The sequence below is a fragment of the Chlorocebus sabaeus genome, chromosome 20 (assembly GCF_047675955.1).
Source record: "Chlorocebus sabaeus isolate Y175 chromosome 20, mChlSab1.0.hap1, whole genome shotgun sequence".
NCBI classification, from domain to species: domain Eukaryota; kingdom Metazoa; phylum Chordata; class Mammalia; order Primates; family Cercopithecidae; genus Chlorocebus; species Chlorocebus sabaeus.
Window position 1 is genome coordinate 130,954,030 of NC_132923.1, and position 24,495 is coordinate 130,978,524.

The 24,495-nt window shown below is 50.8% G+C and overlaps 1 protein-coding gene across 13 annotated transcripts in view; it reads left to right on the forward strand.

The window, feature by feature from the left end:
* Positions 1-24,495, forward strand: part of NPHP4 (nephrocystin 4) — a 142,522-nt gene that overhangs the window by 90,125 nt on the left and 27,902 nt on the right. For 11 of the 13 annotated variants that reach the window (XR_012089799.1, XM_007980817.3, XM_073007896.1 and 8 more), the window contains 6 exons: positions 566-673; positions 2,015-2,166; positions 5,937-6,128; positions 6,617-6,804; positions 20,488-20,648; positions 24,019-24,199. Coding sequence is in view for 12 of the 13 variants with exons in the window: in XM_007980817.3 (XP_007979008.3) it covers positions 566-673; positions 2,015-2,166; positions 5,937-6,128; positions 6,617-6,804; positions 20,488-20,648; positions 24,019-24,199 (982 nt within the window). In the remaining variant the exon portion in view is untranslated. The remainder of the gene's footprint in view (positions 1-565; positions 674-2,014; positions 2,167-5,936; positions 6,129-6,616; positions 6,805-20,487; positions 20,649-24,018; positions 24,200-24,495) is intronic. The other 2 variants (XM_037985124.2, XM_037985121.2) reach the window with 1 other exon arrangement.

The window sequence follows — 24,495 nt, forward strand, 5'->3', positions numbered from 1 at the left end:
CATTGGGGCGTCTCTGCCAGCACCTGGTGTGGGCCAGCCATCATTGCTGACAGTGAATGTCTCGGATGCTGGCTGTGTGTACTGGAGTTAGAGTCCAGGTTTGAGATCCGTGTCTTCAGTAGTGCCTGGGCCCCCAGCCCTCGGCATCAAGGTGGTCATTGCCTTAACAGGGAGGTTTGTTCGATAGGAGTGCAGGTGGCTAGAATCGGCAGGGCCTTGGAGGTGCTCAGTCCAGTGCTGGCAAGGGACAGAGAGGCACAGGCCAGGCTGCCTCTGTAGCTGGAGATGCTTTCTCCTTTCTTGCTTGTTTTCCTTGTTAATATTCTTATTCAAATATTATGATCTGCGGTAGATCATGGAATCACTTCTCTGTCATTAAATAAAGGAACTTGAGAAGCGGTCCCAGGTTGCAGAGCTGCCCTGGCTGGGAGGCTGCAGCCATCACTCCCTTCCGTGGCTGGATCCAGGGCTGCCCCGTTCCCCAGTGTGGCCAGTGCATGCTGGGAGTTTTGTGGATGGACTGGCAAGTTTCTGAGCCCCTCACCTGTGCTTTCTTTCCTTCCAGTTGTCGATTTCCCAGCTGGCGGCCTCCCCGCGGTCCCCGACTCAGCACGGCGTGGCCAGGCCTACTTCACAGCCACCCCATGGCTCTCGGGCCTCCCCGACTCAGGCAGTAAGTACTGCCCACCTCCCGCCTTGCCTTCCACCAAGGAGTGGCTCCACAGCTCCTCACTTCGGGTTTGTGCTGTGCTGGTCCTCAGTTAGGTGGCAGAGACCTTGCGGGTTCCCTGGGATGTGGGTTGGGCGGGGGTTATTGCTTACTCTGAGGCCTCAGACAGTTGCCACCATTCTGTCTTGGAGACCAAAAAAGAATGTGGCCCATGAGTTCTTCATGCCACGGCACTTGATTCAGATTGCGATCTACCCACGAAAACAAAGCTGAGCTGCCCCTAGGTCTGTACATGAAAGTAAAAGGAAGGTGTGGCTGGATCTGTAGACAGAGGCTGAGACAGGCACCCAGCACCCCGGGACCCTCCTTGCTGTCAGCAGCTAAAGGAGGTGAGTGGAGCCCCCCCATCCTGTTTTCAGGGTGCGCTCCTGGCTAAGATTGGCCCGCGTTGCCACCAGCCCTGGGGAATTCCTATGGAGTTTGGTTTCCAAAGTCAGCTGGTTCACCCGCAAACCGCATCTCTGGTCTTAACTGGAGTTATGTTGAGGAAAAATAGTTTCTTTTAATTCCTTGTTTGAAAACACTCCTAGCACCATGAGTCTCTGCCGCCTTATCTACAGCATCTCTGGGGCTTGTGTGTTTGTGAAGAGCTTGCCTAGCTTTTTATTACTGGTGCCTGAGACATGGTGTGAGGGTGATCTGGTTTCCTCTGGACTGGAACAGAAAGCCTGGGAATGAAGCTTGAGAGAGCACATTCCCAACTCCCAAGCCAGCTCCTTGCTGAGAGGCCTGCCTCGGCCTTGGAGGGGAGTAGAGGTGGAATACGAGTGAATGACAGGAAGGTTCAGGGGCTGTGAGGACAAAAGACTGTCCAAACACACCAGCCGGGGGCTCGGTGCCACGGTTTATCTTGGAGTGTTGAGGAAGCTTCATCTTTCTATTCTATAAACATATTTTGATGTGAATTTCCTATCTCAGGTGTCAGATGTCTCCCACAGTCCTGACCTGCTCATAAAATTAGGATTCCTTCTTCACTGCTTCTCAACTCACAAATTGGGTTGCCACATGAAATACAGGATGCCCAGTTAAATTTGGACTTCAGGTAAACAACAAATAATTTTTTGGTATAAGTATGTCCCAAATATTGCAGGGAACATACTTATACTAAAATTATTTGTTGTTTACCTGAAATTCAAGTGTAATTGAACCTTCTGTATTTTTATTTGCTAGAGCTGGCAACCCTCCAGAGGCAATTCATCAATGAATCCCCTTAGATCTGGGCACCGTTGGTTGTTAGGAGTTGGGGTCCTTGGTGGCCTCACTCGAGGCCCTCGTTTTGTTCAGCAGAAGTTCCCGTTGGAGGGCGGTATCTCCCACCTGGAAGCTGACCTGAGCCAGACCTGCCTGGTCCCGGAAACCTCCATTGCCGAACAGTTACAGGAGCTGCCGTTCACGCCTTTGCATGCCCCTATTGTTGCGGGAACACAGACCAGGAGGTGAGGTGTTGTTGTTGCGGGAACACAGACCCGGAGGTGAGGTGGTGGTGTTGCGGGAACACAGACCAGGAGGTGAGGTGGTGTTGCGAGAACACAGACCCGGAGGTGAGGTGGTGGTGTTGCGGGAACACAGACCCGGAGGTGAGGTGGTGTTGTTGCGGGAACACAGACCCAGAGGTGAGGTGTTGTTGTTGCGGGAACACAGACCAGGAGGTGAGGTGTTGTTGTTGCGGGAACACAGACCCGGAGGTGAGGTGGTGGTGTTGCGGGAACACAGACCCGGAGGTGAGGTGTTGTTGTTGCGGGAACACAGACCCGGAGGTGTGGTGGTGGTGTTGCGGGAACACAGACCCGGAGGTGAGGTGGTGGTGTTGCGGGAACACAGACCCGGAGGTGAGGTGGTGGTGTTGTGGGAACACAGACCCGGAGGTGAGGTGGTGGTGTTGCGGGAACACAGACCCGGAGGTGAGGTGTTGTTGTTGCGGGAACACAGACCCGGAGGTGAGGTGTTGTTGTTGCGGGAACACAGACCCGGAGGTGAGGTGTTGTTGCGGGAACACAGGCCCGGAGGTGAGGTGGTGGTGTTGCGGGGACACAGGCCCGGAGGTGAGGTGGTGGTGTTGCGAGAACACAGGCCCGGAGGTGAGGTGTTGTGGCGGGAACGCAGACCCGGAGGTGAGGTGTTGTTGCGGGAACACAGGCCCGGAGGTGAGGTGGTGGTGTTGCGGGGACACAGGCCCGGAGGTGAGGTGGTGGTGTTGCGAGAACACAGGCCTGGAGGTGAGGTGTTGTGGCGGGAACGCAGACCCGGAGGTGAGGTGGTGTTGTTGCGGGAACACAGGCCCAGAGGTGAGGTGGTGGTGTTGTGGGAACACAGGCCCGGAGGTGAGGTATTGTGGCGGGAACACAGGCCCGGAGGTGAGGTGGTGGTGTTGCGGGAACACAGGCCCGGAGGTGAGGTGGTGTTGTTGCGGGAACACAGGCCCGGAGGTGAGGTGGTGGTGTTGCGGGACACAGGCCCGGAGGTGAGGTGGTGTTGTTGCGGGAACACAGACCCGGAGGTGAGGTGGTGGTGTTGCGGGAACACAGGCCCGGAGGTGAGGTGTTGTTGTTGTGGGAACACAGGCCCGGAGGTGAGGTGTTGTTGCGGGAACACAGGCCCGGAGGTGAGGTGTTGTTGCGGGAACACAGGCCCGGAGGTGAGGTGGTGGTGTTGCGGGAACACAGACCCGGAGGTGAGGTGGTGTCGTTGCGGGAACACAGACCTGGGAACACAGACCCGGAGGTGAGGTGGTGTCGTTGCCGGAACACAGACCCGGAGGTGAGGTGGTGTTGTTGCCGGAACACAGACCCGGAGGTGAGGTGGTGTCGTTGCGGGAACACAGGCCTGGAGGTGAGGTGTTGTTGTTGCGGGAACACAGACCCGGGAACACAGACCCGGAGGTGAGGTGGTGCCGTTGCAGGAACACAGACCCGGAGGTGAGGTGGTGTCGTTGCGGGAACACAGACCCGGGGGTGAGGTGGTGTCGTTGCGGGAACACAGACCCGGGGGTGAGGTGGTGTCGTTGCGGGAACACAGACCCGGGGGTGAGGTGGTGTCGTTGCGGGAACACAGACCCGGGGGTGAGGTGGTGTCGTTGCGGGAACACAGACCCGGGGGTGAGGTGGTGTCGTTGCGGGAACACAGACCCGGGGGTGAGGTGGTGTCGTTGCGGGAACACAGGCCCGGGGGTGAGGTGGTGTCGTTGCGGGAACACAGGCCCGGAGGTGAGGTGGTGTCGTTGCGGGAACACAGGCCCGGAGGTGAGGTGGTGGTGTTGCGGGAACACAGGCCCGGAGGTGAGGTGGTGGTGTTGTGGGAACACAGACCCGGAGGTGAGGTGTTGTTGCGGGAACACAGACCCGGAGGTGAGGTGTCGGTGTTGCGGGAACACAGGCCCGGAGGTGAGGTGGTGATGTTGCGGGAACACAGACCCGGAGGTGAGGTGGTGGTGTTGCGAGAACACAGACCCGGAGGTGAGGTGGTGTTGTTGCGGGAACATAGGCCCGGATGTGAGGTGATGGTGTTGCGGGGACACAGGCCCGGAGGTGAGGTGTTGTTGTTGCGGGAACACAGGCCCGGAGGTGAGGTGTTGTTGTTGCGGGAACACAGGCCCGGAGGTGAGGTGTTGTTTTTGCGGGAACACAGACCAGGAGGTGAGGTGGTGGTGTTGCGGGAACACAGACCCGGAGGTGAGGTGGTGTCGTTGCGGGAACACAGACCCGGAGGTGAGGTGGTGGTGTTGTGGGAACACAGGCCCGGAGGTGACGTGTTGTTGCGGGAACACAGACCCGGAGGTGAGGTGGTGGTGTTGTGGGAACACAGACCCGGAGGTGAGGTGGTGTTGTTGCGGGAACACAGACCCGGAGGTGAGGTGGTGTTGTTGCGGGAACACAGGCCCGGAGGTGAGGTGGTGGTGTTGCGGGAACACAGGCCCGGAGGTGAGGTGGTGGTGTTGCGAGAACACAGACCCGGAGGTGAGGTGGTGGTGTTGTGGGAACACAGGCCCGGAGGTGAGGTGTTGTGGCGGGAACATAGGCCCGGAGGTGAGGTGATGGTGTTGCGGGAACACAGGCCCGGAGGTGAGGTGGTGTTCTTGCGGGAACACAGGCCCGGAGGTGAGGTGTTGTTGCGGGAACACAGGCCCAGAGGTGAGGTGATGGTGTTGCGGGAACACAGGCCCGGAGTTGAGGTGGTGTTGTTGCGGGAACACAGGCCCGGAGGTGAGGTGATGGTGTTGCGGGGACACAGGCCCGGAGGTGAGGTGTTGTTGTTGCGGGAACACAGGCCCGGAGGTGAGGTGTTGTTGTTGCGGGAACACAGGCCCGGAGGTGAGGTGTTGTTGTTGTGGGAACACAGGCCCGGAGGTGACGTGTTGTTGCGGGAACACAGACCCGGGGGTGAGGTGGTGGTGTTGCGGGAATACAGGCCCGGAGGTGAGGTGTTGTTGTCGCGGGAACACAGGCCCGGAGGTGAGGTGGTGGTGTTGCGGGAACACAGGCCCGGAGGTGAGGTGGTGGTGTTGCGGGAACACAGACCCGGAGGTGAGGTGGTGGTGTTGCGGGAACACAGACCCGGAGGTGAGGTGGTGTTGTTGCGGGAACACAGGCCCGGAGGTGAGGTGATGGTGTTGTGGGAACACAGGCCCGGAGGTGAGGTGGTGGTGTTGCGGGAACACAGGCCCGGAGGTGAGGTGTTGTTGTTGCGGGAACACAGGCCCGGAGGTGAGGTGTTGTTTTTGCGGGAACACAGACCAGGAGGTGAGGTGGTGTTGTTGCGGGAACACAGACCCGGAGGTGAGGTGGTGTTGTTGCGGGAACACAGACCCGGAGGTGAGGTGGTGGTGTTGCGGGAACACAGGCCCGGAGGTGAGGTGGTGGTGTTGCGAGAACACAGGCCCGGAGGTGAGGTGTCGGTGTTGCGGGAACACAGGCCTGGAGGTGAGGTGGTGTTGTTGCGGGAACACAGGCCCGGAGGTGAGGTGATGGTGTTGCGGGAACACAGGCCCGGAGGTGACGTGTTGTTGCGGGAACACAGGCCCGGAGGTGAGGTGATGGTGTTGCGGGAACACAGGCCCGGAGGTGAGGTGTGGCTCCAGGTGGGATGGAACCAGGCACGTGCTGTGTCGTCTCAGACTGTTGGACCTTGTGAACACCAGGCATTCCACAGGGAGGTGCATCAATGGGTCCCCCTTTCCCGGGAGGCTGCCTGAGGAGTCCCTGTGTCTCAGCTCTGCAGGGCAGCCCTCGAGAGCCTCCATGGTGCTCCTGCAGTCCTCCGGCTTTCCCGAGATTCTGGATGCCAATAAACAGCCAGCTGAGGCCATCAACCCTACAGACCCCGTGACGTTTAACCCTCAGAAGGAGGAATCGGATTGTCTACAAAGCAACGAGATGGTGCTACAGTTTCTTGCCTTTAGCAGGTAAATGCTTGAATATTCTGTGTTACTCATCTGGCTTTCACATTTCCTGTGAAGAGAAACTTTGCTGAGATTCTGACCTGGCAGAACTGTCTGTGCTCGGGTCTTAGTAGATTCGGGAGTGCCATCTGTTTTTATCTTATCTTGGCTAGCACCCACCCATGGCATGCTAAATGCTGTGAAAGCTGCTTTGCCCCATCTTTTGTGGTCCTTCATTAAAATGTGGATGGTGTGTAGTCCAGGTCTTAGATCTTAGTGTAGCTCCGAAGGCAGCTTCTCTAGCCGGGAGTGTCCTTATACTCGAGAGGGCTGCTGTCTGGCCGGCTTGCTGAGAGCACAGCAAAGCGGTTCCGTTGGTGACCGTGGCAGCCTCTTTACTGTTGCCCCAGCAACTAAGGTGCCTGGACCATCCCCTTATGCGAATGCACATCAGACCCCTCAGGTTCTGTGCCATGGATACTCGATTAACCCAGAGCTGTTGTTGGATTCAGAGTGGCCCAGGACTGCCGAGGGACGTCATGGCCAAAGACTGTGTATTTCACCTTCCAGTTCTACCGCTTCCCACCCGCAACAACGCCACGACTGCAGCTGGTCCAGCTGGATGAGGCCGGCCAGCCCGGCTCTGGTGCCCTGACCCACATCCTCGTGCCTGTGAGCAGAGACGGCACCTTTGATGCTGGTGAGTGCTCGTGTGTGTGGCAAAGGTGAGGCATTCTGTGCTGAGTTGTGTGTGTAAATTGTCAATGTTATGAAAGTGGAACTATGGAAAGTTTAAAACATATACGACATTAGAATAACACGGTGAACCAGTGCGGCAAACACAGCCCCAGCAGCTCTGAGCTACCTCCCAACCCAGCGTCCTCCCCCAAGCCAGGGTTGTTTTGAAGCAAATCCCAGACATTACAGAATTTCATGTATGAATATTTCCTTATGTATATCTAAAAAATTAAGAATTCTTATTGAAAAACATAATTGGTATTTCCCACCTGAAATAGTAACTCCTAATATCATCAAGTATCTAGCCAATGTTACAATTTTGCTAGTAACCTCATAACATTTTTTTAAGTTTGTCCAGAAGTAAGGTCCATACTGGTCGTGGAGCAGTGTGACTCTTCAGTCTCTGTCTGCAGTGGCTGTCACCGTGCCTGTCTCTGTTGTTTCTTTTTTATGTATTGAAGAAGCCACGTTGTACTGTAGAGCATCCACCTCACAGTCTGGATTTTGTTTTTGCATCCTGGTGGTAACATAAAGGTGTTGTTCTGTCCCCTCTTTACCTGTCAATTGGGAGTTAGATCCAGATGCATGATTAGACGCTTGGTTTTGTTTTTGGTTTTGGCAAGAATTCTTTGTAGCGGGTGATGTTTGTGCCACCTCCTTCACCTCTGCTGCACCCTTGGCGTCTGCTTACTTCTTTTTATGTTGCACCAGCAGCCATTATGCCCACTGCTGTGTCATTTGTGCAGTGGTGACGTTCTGTTTCTAGAACACCTCCCTTGTTCGTTAGCTGGGATGCTTCCAAAACCAGAAACTTCCCGGCATCAACTTTTTGCTTACATTGAGATGCGGTTTGTATAGGAAAGGCTGGATAATACTTGATTCTTCCCTTTATTTGCCAATTTCTGAAGTAATTACATGATTCCTTGGCATCCTTCAAGGATGGGGACCAATGACTTTTTTTTCTTCAGGTATCATTGTAAACTAATAAATTGAAGCTACATTGAATAGAAACATGCCTGACATGTTGGTATTTTTATTGATGGTCAGTTTCCCCGTCTTGGTTAGTGACACAGCTCATAAGGGACCCAGCTGGGGTCTCAAACACTGCCGCCTCTCAAGGTAGAAAGTGGCAGGTGGGAAAAGTGATGTTGAAGTACTGACCTCAAATGGAAGTAGCCTAACAATGGCACCTGACAACAGAGACACAAAACAAATGCAGCGCGAGGGATCAAGGAGGCTGTTAAACAATAACCAAGAAAGTAATTCACTAGGAAAAGAAACAGTTCTGAATCCGCGAACTTCTAACATACGTAACCTCAAGATAGAAAGGAGAACTTGATGGACTTATAAGGAGAAATCGGCAAAACCCCACAATCATGGGAGATCTAGACATACTTCTCAGTAGATTGATGATCAAATAGAAATAAATTAATAAGGATATTATAAAATACAGTTTAAAAAGGTGATCTGAGAAAACCTGTACACCCCATTTGGAGAATATGCATTATTTTAAAGCATACTTTGAAACTTAGAAAAACGGATCATCATTCATATATTTATTTTTAGCTAACCAAGTAGGCATCCCCTATACTGAGAGAATTGGTATAAAATCTAATTTTATAACTTTCTCTGGTCATAATTCCACAAGATCAGAAGTCAGTCACTCCCTCTCCTACAACCACTCTGAACTGCTTTTTTTTTTAAATTTTAAAACATGCTTCTAATTATTCCATGGGTCAATGAAGACCTCAAATAGAAATGCCTAATTATTTAAAACTGAATGACAAAATAATATTGCATATCAAAACTTAGGAGATGCAAGTAAAATTGTAAATACAGGGGAATTTACAGTTTTAAAAGCCTGTGTTGGTGAAGAAGAAAAGTACCCTTTCAGATATTGTTTTAATTGTTCAACTTAAGAAGTCTGGGGGGAGAAAAGACAGAACAAACCCAATAAAAGTAGAAGGAAAAACATTTGATGAGTGTAAATGCTCAGAAGACAAAACAATAGAACAGGTCAGCCCAACAGTTGGGCATCAGGGTCACCAGGTACAACAGGGCATGCTTCTTGTTTCTTGTCCATGGGCACAGTCAATCAAGAGAGGCAGATGGCGGAGATGAAAATATCACTATCTTGATCATGCATTTATTCATGATAAAGAGGGTGTAGGACTTGGTCTGAGAGCCAGCCGTACCCACTGGTGCCAGCCCCAAATGTGGATAGCCTTTGATGCAGGTGGAAGTTGGCCAGACAGCAGCGGGCTTTGCACCTGGGGTGAGCCCTCACCTCTCTGCTTGCCTGGAAGCACATCTCGGACTGTTGCATTCTCTCCTGTGGGCAGATCTGAAAAGAGGAGAGGGGAGGAGGAGTGAGCAGCCTAGTTAGTTAGTTAGCTCAGTTAGTCTATTCCCCATCCCCAGTCAGTTGAGCTGCTCTTGCCCTGAGAGGCACGGGGGCTGGGCAGAGAGAGGCCACAGGAGGCTCCTTTGCATGGAGGTGTGAAGCCAGGGAAGGACATGCTCCTACAACATTTCCGGGGTTTGGTTTTCTCAACTCATTGGCCTTCATCATTACTAAACCAGGGGTGTGGCCTTTGTCTTTGCGGGGAGGGGGCTGGTCACCACCAGGGTGGTTCCAACCTTCCTGAATCACTTCAACTAAGCCAACCACCTTTCCTTTTTCAATTCTCCTGAGGCCTTCGGTAGGCAGTCCAACCGATGTCCCCAGAAGGCTGTAAAACGGATCGGATTAATGCATTGCTCTCAAGGCTCCTCTGTACCCACTGCTGAAGACTCATTCCCTACTCTGTTTCCCATTCCAAATTCCATCCAGTCATTTCATCCAGCACAGCTCATCAGAGGCTCTGCAGTGAAGTTAAATGATAGCATTGAGATCGTTCAATAAAAAAGGCCAACCACTTAGAGATGCTCCTGACTTGAATATAAACCCCTTTCCATGATGAATTTCCCAGAGAGGAATTAAAGTCTCCAAATTAAATTTCCTTGCAGGTTGAAGTCCAAAGAAATGAAACTCCAAAATCAAATTTTCTTGTCATTATGAATTAAAATTCAAAGTCCGAAATTCTTAAGTTGAAGTTCAAAAAAACCCCACCCGACTGATTTCCATTTCTTACGTAGCTGAGTCTCTGCCTGGGCAGGTCTGGGCTTCCTTCAGCAGCCGCAGCTTGCGGGAGGGTTCTCCCTGGACGGGCACGGTTCCCTCGGGCCTTGGGAGTTGCATCAGTTCAGGACTGAGCCTCTCATAAGCCTCACTTAAAAGATATTTGTTGTTGTTGTTGTTGAACTATATAACATGCATATGGTAAAGAGCACAGATTGCCAGTGCATGGTTCTATTATTTTAAAAAATTAATAATTTTATGTTTTTAGATCGGTTTTAGGTTTACAGAAAAATTGAGTAGCTGGTACAGAGAGTTCCCATAGGACCTCCCCCTCCAGGAGTTTCCCCTATTATTAACATTTTGCGTTGGTGTGACACGTTCTTTTTTCAGGTTTTTTTTTTTCTTTTTTTTTGAGACGGGATCTTACTCTGTCACCCAGGCCGGAGTCCAGTGGCACAATCATGGCTCACTGCAACCCCTACCTCCTGGGCTCAAACAATCCTCCCACCTCAGCCCCCACATAGCTGGGACCACAGGCATGTACCACCGTGCCCAACTAATGCTTTTTTGTAGTTTTTATAGGGGTTTTGCCATGTTGGCCAGGCTGGTGTTGAACTCCTTGGCTCAAGTGATCCTCCTGCCTCAGCCTCCCAAAGTGCTGAGATGTCAGATGTGAGCCACCATACCTGCTGTGTGACACATTTGTTACAATTGATGAACCAGTATTAAAAAAGTCTTATGAACTAAACTCATAGTTTACGCTAAAGTTCATTCTGCATTATACAGTCTGTGATTTTTGACAAATACATGACATCGTAGATCCACTATGATAGATCATATGGAATAGCTTCATCGCCCTCCACCCCCCTGCGCTCCACCTATTCAGCCCTCCCCTCCTCCCTGGGCACTGCTGTTCTTTTGACTGTTTCCATGTTGCCTCTTCCAGAACGTCATACAACTGGTATCATAGTTCGTAGCTTTTCAAAACTGGTTTCTTCCAGCACTGTGCATTTAAAGTTCCTCCATGGCTTTTTCTGTCTCGCTCAGGCATTTCTTGGATTGCTGAATGACACTTCATTGCACGTACGTGCCACAGCCTATTTTTCCATTCACCTCTTGAAGGGCATCTTGGTTGTTTACAGTTTTTGGCAATTTTGAATAAAGCTGTTAGAAACATTTGTGTACAGGGTTTTGTGTGTACATAATGTTTCAACTCACAGGTAAATACCAAGGAGTGTGGTTGCTGGATCATGTGGTAAGAGTATGTTTAGTTTTGTTAGGAATCACCATACTGTCTTCCAAAGTGGCTGGGCCTTTTTGTGTTCCCACCAGCAGTGAATGAGTGTTCTGGTGCTCCGTATCCTCACCAGCATTTGGTCTTGTCAGTGGTTGGGATTTTAGCTGCTCTAGCAGGCCGTACAGTGGTGTCTTGTTGTTGTAATTTGCAGTTCTCTAGTGACGTATGATGTGGAACATGTTCTCATGCGTATTTGCCTTCTGTACGTCTTCCTCCATGAGATTTCTGCTCAGATACCTGAACGGATATCTGTATACATTTTGGATGCAAGTCCATTATCAGATACGTATTCTGCAAATGTTTTTTCCCGATCTATGGCTTGTCTTTTTATTCTCTTACCAGGATGTTTGGCAGAGTGAAGTTTTTCATTTTAATGAAGTCCAGCTCATTAGTTATTTCTCTCATGGATTGTGCATGGGTTGTATCTGAAAAGCCATCTCTGAGGTCACCTAGATTTTGTTCTGTGTTATCTCCTAGGAGTTGTATAGTTTTGTGGTTCACATTTAGGTCTGTGATCCATTTTGAGCTAATTTTTATAAAAGGTACAAATTTTACCAAGTGAACACATCTGCGTAACCACCTCCCAGCCCGGAAGGGGCTCTGGAACAGGATGCAGAGGCCTCCCTCACCCCAGTCCTTCACCTCCCCCAAGGGAACCACCCTTCTGAATTCCGCCACCGTAGATCAATTTTGCCCCCTTTTTTGGACTTCGGTGGGATCATGTTTTATGTTCTGTTTTGAATTCCACTTCTTTTGCTGGCCTCTTGTCTGTGAGGTCCCTGTTGTGTCTATAGCAGTAGCATTTCCATTTTCCTGGCTGTAGAGAAACCCAGTGTCTGGTGATTCTGTGATACTTCTCCATTCAAATAGGCAATGGAATGGGTTCTAGTTTTTGGCTCTTTTGCGTAATGCTGCTGCGAGTGTGCTTTTGGTGTGCACGGGCCATTGTGTTGGAGATGTGCCTGGGAGTGAACGGCTGGGTTGTGGAGCAGCACCTGTTGTTAGGTTTAATGGATCTGCCAGGCAGGTTTCCCTCGTGCTGTGCCAGCTTCCACATCCATCAGCGGGAGCCCAGCAGCCCAGACAGCGCCATGCCCTCGACAGTCACATGGTGATCACTGGTTTTCTTTGTTTCTTTGAACCATCCTGATGTGGAGGCATCGGGTGGTCGGAACTTCCCTGATGATACTGAGTGCCTTTCACAGGCCTGCTGGCCTCGGGGGTATCGTCGTTCATGAGGCATGTGTTCAGATCCCCCCTGCCCATTTTCTAGTGTGTTGTCTGTGTGTGTGTGTGTGTGTAGGCATGTGTGTGTTTGAATTGATAGGCATTCTTTCCATAGCCCGTCACCAGAGTTAATAGGACATGTAGGATTTTAAAGCACTGGCCCCATACCCACCAAATTTAGACAAGCCAATTCCCAGCCCCTGAATAGTTGTCCTAAGGAAAATTATGTTCTCAGAATCCAAAATTTGACATTGCCAGAGACTCGGGTGTCTGAGTGAATGAGGGTAGATGGGAGAATGCCTTGGTTCCAGCTTCCCAGGCCTTTGCCTCGTCCTGATCGGGAGGAAGATCCACTAAGAGAGTGGCATCTGAGGTGGGGCTGTCTTCCTGGCAAAGCCGTTGGGGGGCGTGCCAAGGCCCTGCACACTGGTCCTCCTGAACTGAAGCTTCCCGCAGCCACGCCCGTGGGCCTGGAGCAGCCAAGGAGCCCAGGGCTCCCGAGAGTGATTTTCTCCGTTTTTGGGTGTTTGGAGCTGTGAGTGGCCTTTCTTCTCATCACCTCTTCTTCCTGCACTTTTCGGGGGGCTCTGCTGAGGGCATGGTCTCCCCCGCGTACATTGGTTCCCTCCTCGGCCCTGGGCTTGGTGCCTTCGACCCTTTTTGCTTTCTTTGCTCCTGTCCTGGCCTTTTGCTTCCTAACATGTTTCTCTTGGTGTTTTTGTCTCGTGGAGCCCTCTTCCCTGTGAGAGCTGAAGTCACTGAATTTTGGATCAGCCAAGAGTATCTGTTCTTCTGAAGGATGCGAGTCCATTTCCCCTCCCTGGGCTCTCCCAGCTGAGAGGCATCTCCATCAGACCAGCCTCCAGTCCTGCTCCGGGCCACCTAGCACGGCCTCGCCATGTCTTGCTTAGTGGATCTCCTCTTTCCCGGGCCCTCTGCGAGAGCCCTAATCCCCTATGTCCCCACCTGCAGAAACTGTGCCATATTTTGGAATGTTGCTTAACTGTTTATCTTGAATTATTTGAAAGTAAGTTGTAGACATTCATGGTAACATTCTACCTCTAAATAAGCAATGTGCATCTCTTAAAAATAAGGGTACCCTTTTATATATGTGCAATTCTAGTATCACATTTAAGATAATACAAATTTCATAGTACCATTTCCCCATTTGTTCCCCATGTATGTTTATTTGATCTGGGATCCAGCCCAGGTTCCTGTATTGTATTTGTGATTATCGCTTTAATCTGGTAGTCGCCTGCATTCTTTTCCAGTGACACTGGCTTTCGAGAGAGACCAAGTGAGCTGTCTTGCAGAACGTCCCGTGTTCCGTGCTTATCTGGTTGCTTCTTCCTGTTGTTGAACTTGTTGCTTTATCCCTGTAGTTCTTGAACGCTGGGAGCGAGGGCCAAAAGCTCAGTTTGATTCTGGATCTCAGCATGAACACTTCATTGTCAGTGCTGTGTGCTTCACAGCCCACCACCTCAGGAGGCGCGAGTGCCAGACCATCTCATTGTTACGATGCCGATTTGGTCGCTTGGTTAAGATGCCCACCCCTAGGTTTTTCCTGTAGAAAGAGAGTTTTTCCCTTTGAACTGACTGAAGAATTCCTTGGGCCATTTTTTTTCTTCGTGGAAATATCTGGTCCCCAGCAACCTCCCACCTCTTGTTTTAACAGCCTGGGCCGAGCTTTGCTTGCGTCAGTTATTTAATTGGTGTTTTCGAAATGGTAGTTTGTCTAATTCTATCATTTGGTCTGCTCTGCCTTTATTAGCTCACATTCTTTGTTAAAAAAGAACTTTCCCTACTGACAGGGGATGAACTACAGATACGTGCTCCAAAAAGATATGTGCTCCAAAAAGACAAAGGTTTAATTCTTTCCCTTTAATTGCCGGTTTTCAGAGTGAGAAGTCGGTGGAATAGGTAGCCCAGTAGCGGCGATCCCAGCGTTAGGTATCTGGCTGTTTTCCTTTGTCTTTGGAGTGTGGCTGTGGCCTCCTGCATCTTCATGGATGCGCCGGATTGCACTCATTATTATTCCAGGAGCCCTTCCGGCCTTTCACCCACTCTGATTGGCCTTTGAGCGCCTCCTGCTTTCTGGAGCAGTGTCGGTTCCAGGCTTATCTTGTGTTCTCCCTGCCGCCAGCCAGGGCCCATTTCTCTGTGGAGCTTGGTCTGTCTGAATGGGCATGACGTTTCGGAGATCAGGATATGGGGTGCTGGCCGGATGTGGTAGCTCACGCCTGTAATCCCAGCACTTTGGGAGGCTGAGGCGGGTGGATCACAAGGTCAGGAGATCAAGACCATCCTGGCTAACACGGTGAAACCCCGTCTCTACTAAAAATACAAAAAAATTAGCTGGGCATTTTGGTGGGCGCCTGTAGTCCCAGCTACTTGGGAGGCTGAGACAGGAGAATGGCATGAACCCTGGAGGCAGAGTTTGCAGCGAGTTGAGATCGCACCAGTGCACTCCAGCCTGGGCAATAGAGCGACACTCCGTCTCAAAAAAAAAAAAAAAAAAAGAAATAGGATATGAAGTGCTTTGATTCTGAGTCTTCTTGCTTCAAAGCCTTTTGCCAGGAAGAGCTGGGGGAATGTTAAAACGTGAGTTCATGTTGATCTTCCTAAGTCAGATTTAGAATTTTTCTCATAAATTTCCTTATATTATTTGTATCTCTCTTACACGGAAAATCATGGTTTCTCATCATGTATTTACTTTTTTATTTTGCCTAACAACGTGTAGAATGCATTTTCCCAATGACACTGCTGATGTTAACTGTTGACTTAATGTCAACATTGCGCGTCCTGCTGAAGTCAGGTTCTTCACAGTTCCTTTTGGGCTCTGTCCCACCGAGGGTGTAGAATTGGTTTAGTGTGACCAAAAGCCCTGGAAATAATTCTTATCTCCAGTTTGATATTCAGTATGATTCATTTGTTTTAATTTGTTTTCAATTTTATGTTTGCTTTCCTTTTTGATTTAAATTTTTTGGAATATTTACATGGTTGAAAGTTGAACCCCATAGTCCAGTGTGTGCTCAGGGCTCCTGCCTCCCTTATCCCCGCGGGCTCCACCCCCTGCCCAGCCCCCTAACGGTAACCAGACTTTTCGTTTCTGGCTGATCCTTCCAGTGTTTTTATTGATTTGTTTTTTCAAAAATAAGCAAACATTTACATTTTATTTTCCCTGTTTTCAAATTCAGTGATAATGTACCAAATACACTCTTCTGCTCCCTGCTTTTTTCAGTTAACGTCATAGCCCAAGTTTGGCTGCACAGACATCACCTGTGCCCGTTTCTACGGTAGCTGCGTCATGCTCTGTGGGCTGCACAGATGTCAGCTGTGCTCGTTTCTACGGTAGCTGCGTCATGCTCTGTGGGGTGGTTGTGCTGCTGTTTACTCAGCACAACCACCCTAATAGGCATTTGCATCATTTCCAGTATTTCGCTGTCTCAGCAGTTGGTTCTTTCTGGTTCTGGAAAGGGGATTATGGAATCATAGGCTTCACTGGTATTGACAGACACTGCCCCGCACCCTGTGCCGGGTGCCGCCGCCTGGGGCTCCACTGGCAATCCCCGGGGCTGCTGTTTTCCTCTTGCTCACTGTCACAATGGGGCGTTAACGGCTGGTAGCTTTACAGTCCCATAGATGTGAAGTCCATCTTATTGCAGTTTTTTTGTTTTGTTTTGTTTGAAATGAAGTCTTACTCTGTTGCCCAAGCTCTCCGGAGTGCAGTGGCGCAATCTTGGCACACTGCAACCTCCACCTCCTGGGTTCAAGTGACTCTCCTGCCGCAGCCTCCTGAGTAGCTGGGATTACAGGCATGAGCCACCATGCCCAGCTAATTTTTGTGTTTTTAGTAGAGACGAGGTTTCGCTATGTTGGCCAGGCTGGTCTTGAACTTCTGACCTCGTGATCCGCTCACCTTGGCCTCCCAAAGTGCTGGCCTGCCTCGGCCTCCTAAAGTGCTGGGATTGCAGGTGTGAGCCACCACGCCTGGCCCTTAGTGCAGTTTTAATTTGCATTTCTTTTATGATGAGTCAAGTTGAGTATCTTTTGTATTTGTCTTTATCTCCAAACTTCTATTCATATCTTTCCCCATTATTCTATCATGTTTTTAGTCTATTTCGTCTTCTGTTCTGGGGAACTCTTATTAGGGAGAAGAACCTTCGTGATACAGTAATAACTGCAAATGTGTTTTCCTACTTTTCATTTGTCTTTTTACTTTGCTTATGGTGGGCTTTGATATATAAAAGGGTTTTTAAAAATGTAGTCGAATGTATCAGTCTTTTCTTGCTTCTGAATTACTGAGTCATAGACAGAAAGGCTTTCTCCTCTCCCGCTTTACAGAGCGATTTAGGCTCATGTTCTTGGACTTGCAGGTTTTGTTTATGTTTAGACATAAACACAAAAATAAAAAAAGTGGTAAATTTTTTTTAAGAAATTTTATTTTTTTATTTTTTTGTCTCCCATGTCTATCCTGCAGACCCCATGCCTGTTGATAAAAACCTGTCTGTTTTCTGGTGACTTGAGAGCAACCATCATCATGGACCAACATTCTTCACGCATTTGGGGTTATTTCTGTATTTTCTAATTTGTTCCATTAGACTTGGCCCAAACTATTTTCTGTTAAGGGCCAGCTAGTAAATATTTTAGGCTTCCTGGGCCGCTTGTGTTGTCTGTCACATTTTATTCTTTTTGTTTACAACTCATTAAAAACATAAAAACGATTTCTTATATCTGTGCTGAGCTTGGCCTCGGTCTGTGGTTTGCGTCCTCTGCACTAGGCTGTGTCTGTGGTCACTGGGACTGTGCCTTCAGTCAGAGCCTCTTTCATTGCCTGAATTTCTAGCAAGCTGAGTGCTCACCACGTTGATCGTCCTTGCAGGGTTTTCCTGGGTATTCTTGCTTATTTAGTTTTCCGTAAGGACTTTTTAGGATCCTTGTGGGCATTCCATCACATGGGGAGAATTTACACCCAAGAGCTAGGAGATGGTGGTCCCAGAGAAGACTGCCTTTCCATCTGTTCATTTCCACTGTGCGTCTTTCTGAAGAGTTTTAAAGTTTATGTCATATGGGTTTTGCTATTGTTTTGTTTTCTATTTGATTAAATTTTGTGTTTATCTTTACTGTCCTCTCATTTCTCCTTGATTTTTGGTATACTTTACTATTTCCCTATTTTTTTTTTGAGGTGCTTAATTCATTTATCTTAATTCTTTGTTTGTATGGATATACAGGATTCAAGGCTATGAATTTTCCTGTGATTACTGCCTTATGATTGTTGATACTAATAAGTAGTGTTTTCATTATTATTACTGTTTCCAGAAAATCTTTTTCGATTGTGTTTGCCCTTTGACAGAAAGTTATTTATTTGCAAATTTGTTTCTTAAAAAATTTTACCTTTTTTTGTTGTTTTTTTTTCTTTTTTGAGGCTGGGTCTTGCTCTGTAGCCCAGGCTGGAGTGCAGTGGCGCGATCTCAGCTCACTGCAACCTCCATCTCCTGTATTCAAGCGATGGGCCTCAGCCTCATGAGTAGCTGGGACTACAGGCATGCACCACTATGCCTAGGTGACTTTTGTGTGTTTTGTAGAGATGGGGTTTCGCCATGTTGCCCAGGCTAGTGTATTAATTTCTAGTTTATTGCATTATGTTCGGAGAATATTATTTGTATTATTTCTACTTTATGGAGCGTAGTTTTTTGTGGCCTAATATATGGTAAATTTATATTAATGTTCCAAATACACTTGAAAAGTTGTTTTCTCTGTCACTGGGGTGCTGCGTTAAGATGAATCCCTGCACCCTGCATCCCTGCCACCGTGGGAGTTGGCTACTCTGGTCTTCTAGATTGTTACTCATTCGTCATTGCCTGGATCTGCCTTTGAATGGAGAGTGGTTAGTTTCTACCATTACTATGTTTTCTGTTTCCTCAACCCCAGAAGCAGTGAGGATTCTATCCAGGCTGGGGCGCGGTGTTTGTGACGGGGGCGCAGGAGGTGGGCTTGGGGAGGACAGGGCCACTGCCCCGGTAGTCTTCTTAGTTCAGTTGGAGGCCGGCTTCCTTCTGAGTGGGATGGAAATGACATAGGGTGGACTGTGGGGAGCTTAGACCTCAGGGGTGGCCACAGAGGAGCCTCTTGTCCCAGCTAGACAGGGAGGGGAAAGGTCTGAGGCTGCGGTGGGGAGAGTTGGGAGGCTGATCAGAGGAGCCCAGACCAGGATGGCCCCTTGCCTAGCATGCGCCACCCCCTGCCGCCCACTCCAAGAGCTCTCAGCATGCTGTCAGCTCTGGGATCAGTGTCTCTGTCCTTGAGACCCTGAGCTCCTTAAGGGTGGGGCCCTGCTTGTCCAGTTCTCCCAGCACTACCCTGTGCAGGGCCTCCTGCGTGGTGGGGGCGCAGTCATTTATTTGCTGAGTGAATGAATTAATGGTGGCATTGAAAGGCCCTGGCAGTGCTGGGGTATAGTGGTGATGGAGTGGGGGCCGGCCCAGCAGGACGTTGGAAGGAGCTCCCCAGGAGACAAAACAGAGGGTCCCGTTGGGTCAAGTGCCTAGAGCTCTAGGAGGGTCTGTGGCATGGGAGAGGCTGAGGTAGGGTTGCAGCGTACCCAGGGTATCACTGGGGAGTTGGCCTGCAAAGGCATGGCCAGTATGGAGGGAGGGCTTGGGCAACTCCTTCCTCTGCAGCCCAGGTCAGTGCAGGTTGTGCCCTGAGCCAGGCTTTCGTGCTCATGGGTCTTTGTTCCAGGGCCTGCTGCGCCTGCGAGAAGTGCCACCAGGCTCCCATCTGTGCGTGGTTGTGTCCTGATCTCTCACTAGATGCCACAGTCCAGGATAGGTGGGGCCAGGGCAGGGGTGGGGGCCGTGTGGCTGATCACCTCTGAGGTGCCACACTGGGGACATGCCTGCCTTTGGGTGATGTTAATCGCCATCTCCTCCTTGGTCTTCATCCAGATTCCTTACTTGCCTTTCTGCCCCAAGATGCCCCTGTGAGCTCCTGCTGTGGCCAGTGCCGGGCCTGAGCAGTGGGTCCTTGCTCCACCTCCTTGGGGCCCACCCTGGGCCCTGCACTTTTCACTCCCCCTCAGTCCCCTGTCCTGACACATTGCGCTCACTCCTTGTCCTCTGGTCTTGAGAAATGCAGATGGAATGTGGTCTGTGGTCATCCTGTGGGGCTTGAGGTGGCTGGAGCCTGGGTGGAGAGGACCTGTGGCCAACTTTCAGCCTGGCTTGGGGCCTGGCACTGGAGGTACTGAGTAAACATTCATTCCTTCCTCTGCTCATTGGGGGCTGTGGGAATGTTGTCGCCATTATTGATAGAAAGAGAGATAATGTTGTTTTGAAATTCTTCCCAGCATTGCTGTTCCTCGAACTTTAACTAAAGATGGTTCCAATGGCATTTTTGTCAATTTAGAATTAATGATAATGCCACTTCAAGAAGATGAAGGCAGGGGCCACAGTCCAGTTCCCATCTCTTAGCCTGATGACCAGGGCATACCCCACGGGAGGAGCCCGGGATACCCATGGGGCAGGTGCAGTCCTGCTTTAGGGCCAGGAGAGGGGCTGCTGGCTGTCCCACACATTGTTTCTAAGCCTGATGTCGGTTTGAGCTCTGCCTGTGCGTGTGAACATGCCAGTTTTGACAGCAGATGTAGACTACATTTTTTCTTAAATTCTGCATGCCCAGAATAATAAACTCCCCAGCCAGCCTCATAAGGACATTTGTTCCCATCCATCATAGGCTATTACAAGGACTTGGTGAAACCATAAATCTTATTTTGGGAGGAGTTGATTGTTTCTATGGGAAAGAAATGTAGTTCTTCTGAACATGACTCTTCATTCTGTTAATTTGGATATTTTATGATGTTTTTGATTAATGTGTCTATTAACTGTAGCTATGACAGAAGCAGAAATTAGTAATCATGACCAGAGCCGAAATCTCTTCCAAGTGTAAAGATGATGAATGACTCCAATTACTTTTGGCCTCCTTTGGGGCCTCTTTGACAGGGTCTCCTGGCTTCCAACTGAGGTACATGGTGGGCCCTGGGTTCCTGAAGCCAGGTGAGCGGCGCTGCTTTGCCCACTACCTCGCCGTGCAGACCCTGCAGATCGACGTCTGGGATGGAGACTCCCTGCTGCTCATCGGATCTGCCGCCGTCCAGATGAAGGTAGTGGCTCTCCTGAAGGACAGGCACAGTGGGTGCTGCGTCCCTCACGGGACAAGTCACACTTCCAGCATCTGTCTGCTTGGAAGGAGTGGGCGCTGCCCTGTGCAGGACTTGGTTGGCCTTCTTTGTTCACTAATTAAAAAATAGTGCTGCATTCTCTGTTTCTTGAAAGGAAAAGATTTTTCACTGTCCGAATTCTATAATGCTAGTTGTTTGCTCAGGAAGCTCTTAAGATCAAACTCAGTTATCTATTTCTCCTGCACACTGACCTACCAGGCAGTGTCACTTCATCTCCCTCCATGTGGTGAATGTGGTGAGGGCAGGTACATCCGAGGTGGGTTGAGGATGAATGAATGGATACGCGAATGACTGGGGCATGCAGGGTGACCTGATTCCTAAGGTCAGTGACATGTGTCATGCTTTTCTCATTCTAATGAAAATTAGAATCTCTTTTACTAATTGTTGTTTTCCATTCTCCTTGTATACTAAAACCTTAATCCATGGATTCTTTCACTCGTCCTCCCTGGGATTCTTCCCAAGCCTTCTCCATTGTATGACGGGGACCCCATAGCAACTCTTGGGCCAAGGCCTGGGGCCAGTTTCACACACTTCCATGGTGTCCTGAGACTTCTCCTCTCAGGCCATGGGGCGGAGCTGGGAGAGGATGTGGCATCATTTTTGCAGGCCCTGAGTCTCTGAGATTTCCCCACTTTTCTTGAGTGCCACATAGCTGCTTTCCCCCTGGATTCCTGACACGGCTGAATCCCCGGGGCTTCCTGTCTTATAGCCTCATCCTCTCCAGCAGTTGCTGACCCCTGAGAAGCGCGACTCCTCTGCTGCTTCAGCCGCACTGTGCTCTCGGGGTCGGGGGATGTGAGCGTCTGGGAGTTCTTCCAGCTGCTCTTCTCTGGTCTGCTCTTGGCTTGCTGTGTCTGACTGACTGATCCAGGCTCCATCCCCCCTCCCTGTGACTTCTAGAGGAGGGGGATGCCCCCCAGGGTGGTGGGCGGTGCACAGAACGTTCAGGGTGGGGTCTGCAGGTGGCAGGGACTCCGCAGGGCTTGGCTGCTCTTCTCATGCCTCACCCTGGGCCTCTATTCCTATCAGGGTCATGGCATGGGCCCCGCAGGGTCATCGTGGCCCTTGCTTGTCTGTCTCCCATGCTGGCTTTGATGTCCCCAAGGTAGGACTGGGTGCTGACACCGCAGCGTCTCTAGCACAGGCCTCAACCCCAGCAGGCGCTGCATGGTGGAGAGGAGTGAAGGAGGCAGGCGGTGTGGGAGGTAGAGCCGGGCCCCGCTGGGCACGTGTGGGGCGGCAGTGGCTCCCCCGTCATGCCCAGCCGAACCTTGTACCCCCTTTTTGCTGTCCCACATGGAGACGGAAGCCATTTGGTCTCCTCCTACACGAAGAGCCCCTTAAACAAGTGCCATCACACTTGTTGACATAGACTTGAATCAATTACATATAAAGCTTCACTTTTCTAAAATAGAATCTTGTAGCTTTAAAACTTAGGTAGAAAACATGAAAACTGAGATGATCAGAGAGAATCCTCTTGACTCCAGCTCCCGGGAGAGTTACGATGCTCTGGTTAGCCTTTGGTGGACTCACTTTCCGCAGGCGGGGCCTGCTTTCATCTTGTTTGAGCTTTTCCTGTTGCGGGTCGCTGCGGTGGCTTTTCCTTCTGCTAATCACTGCTGTGGACTTCTTGAAGCTCAATTTTACCCCCATCTTTAGCTGATTTCCTGGGGATACTGGCCGTAACACGTTGCTACAGCGATGAGAAGAGTTTCCGCCAGGGACAGACAGCTCCTGTGCTGCCTTCAGTGTGACCCCCAGCCCAGCCCTGGGGCAGTTCTGTTTTTATCCTTGTTTCTGGTGGAGAAAACAGAGGCCCAGGATCACGCTGATGATAATCAGGACGGAGTCTTAGCCTCATTCTGTCTCTGGAGCTTGTGCTCTTTACCATCCTCTTCTCCCCAGTGACACGTTCCCGGAAGTAGAATTCTGACGGCGCCAACATGAGGGCTGCAGGCGTGCAGAGCCAGATGGGGGTTTGGCCCAAAGGCTCAGCCAGGCCTGCACTTCCTGAAGACAGAGGGCACTGCATCCCATGCCCAGGGCGTCAGCCTTTAAACCAGTCGCCATTGGCCATTTCGATAATGATTTGGGAGGAAAATGGTGCCTTGTTTCCATTTGCATTTCCTTGCCTCCTGGAGAGGCCGACATGGTTTCTTATATTTGTTGGCTGTTCTCCAAAGGAGACTTCTCATATCTTCTCAGTCTCCCAGTGACTGAGTTTCCGGAATCATGGATGTCTATGCAGTGATTGTATGCAGTGTAGACGAATGTGGCAAAGCAAGCAGGGTCTGTGGCGACCAGAAGCCCCCAGACCCACAAGGGAAGGGTCAGGTCTGGCGTCTCACTCCCAGAGACAGGCACTTTTGTTGCTGTAGAAATTGGAGAATTACAAATTCTGGAACCTCATCTGCTCCCACACTGCTGCTTATGTGAGAGGAAGCACCAGAGCAGAGAGGGCACACGGGGAAGAGTGTCCCAGCCACGCCTGGGGTGCAGCTGTGAGGCCGTTGTCATCCCCCACACGCCTCACAGCATTGGTGTTCAGGCAGAGTACTGAGCCGTCGACTGATCAGCAGAGGAGCCCATGGCCAGGAAAGTCCTGCTGAGGCACTGCTGGGTCTGAGGCTTCCTGCTCCCACCCTGCCCCGAGCAACCTTGGCCTGGCATGCAGATCCGGGACAAACACCAGCCCAGGGCTCCCGGCGGGCCCCTCATGCCCCACGGCCCCTCCCTGGGCCCCACAGGCCCCTACCCCAGCCATACTCCCTGGCCCAGGGAGATGGGGGAGGCATCATACCCTGTACCCTGTGCCCTTGGCCTGCCTGCCTCCCCGGCCTTCTCTGCCTCCCCTGCCCTCTCTGTGCATGGCCTGTCTTCCTCCTGGAGTCTGGTTCAGGTTTCCGTCCTGGATTCCTCGCTGTCCCAGACACGCTTGGCTCAGAGTCCTTTGTGTTGCTTGGCTGCCCTCTTTCCTGCTCTTGGTTCCTGTGGAGGGGAGGGTCCTCCAGGGCAACTGCCAGACCCACTTATGCCTTCGCAGGGCCCAGTGGTGTTTATTCAGTGGGTAAATCCAGTTATACTTTACTTAAGACTTTGTGAAAAAGACCCCAGTAATAAGGACTCTTGCTTTAAGACGCTGGCCCCTGGCTCGCCGCCCCCTCACCCCCCAGTGTGGTGCAGGGTCTTGTCCTGCTGTGCACACTACCTCCTATCCACAGTGGCTTTTCCTGGTGGGTTTCCAGTCCTCGGGGCCGGCTCCAGCCTCTGAGCGCGCTTTTCTCCTCTGCAGCACCTCCTCCGCCAAGGCCGGCCAGCTGTGCAGGCCTCCCATGAGCTTGAGGTTGTGGCAACCGAATACGAGCAGGACACCATGGTGGTGAGTGGAGACATGCTGGGATTTGGCCGCGTCAAGCCCATCGGTGTCCACTCGGTGGTGAAGGGCCGGCTGCACCTGACCTTGGCCAACGTGGGTAAGAGTCCCCAGTCTTGTACCGTTTCTCCAGTGGCCGCCCAACCCCTCTGGTAGAGTGTGGGCTCCCTCGGACAGGGGCCACATCATGGGCTTCACGGGCCCAGGAAGAAACCGGCAGAATTCTCACCAGCTTGGCCATGGAGCCTGTGTCCTTGGCTGCTGAGTCTGTCCTGGAACCAGTTGTTTGCATTCTGAATTTCTCATTGGGGTTAGGGGTCATCAGTCATCGGGCTCTCCTGCATTTTGTTGTTTGGTGCCATCCCTGGAGGATCTCCAGGACAGTCCTCAAATACA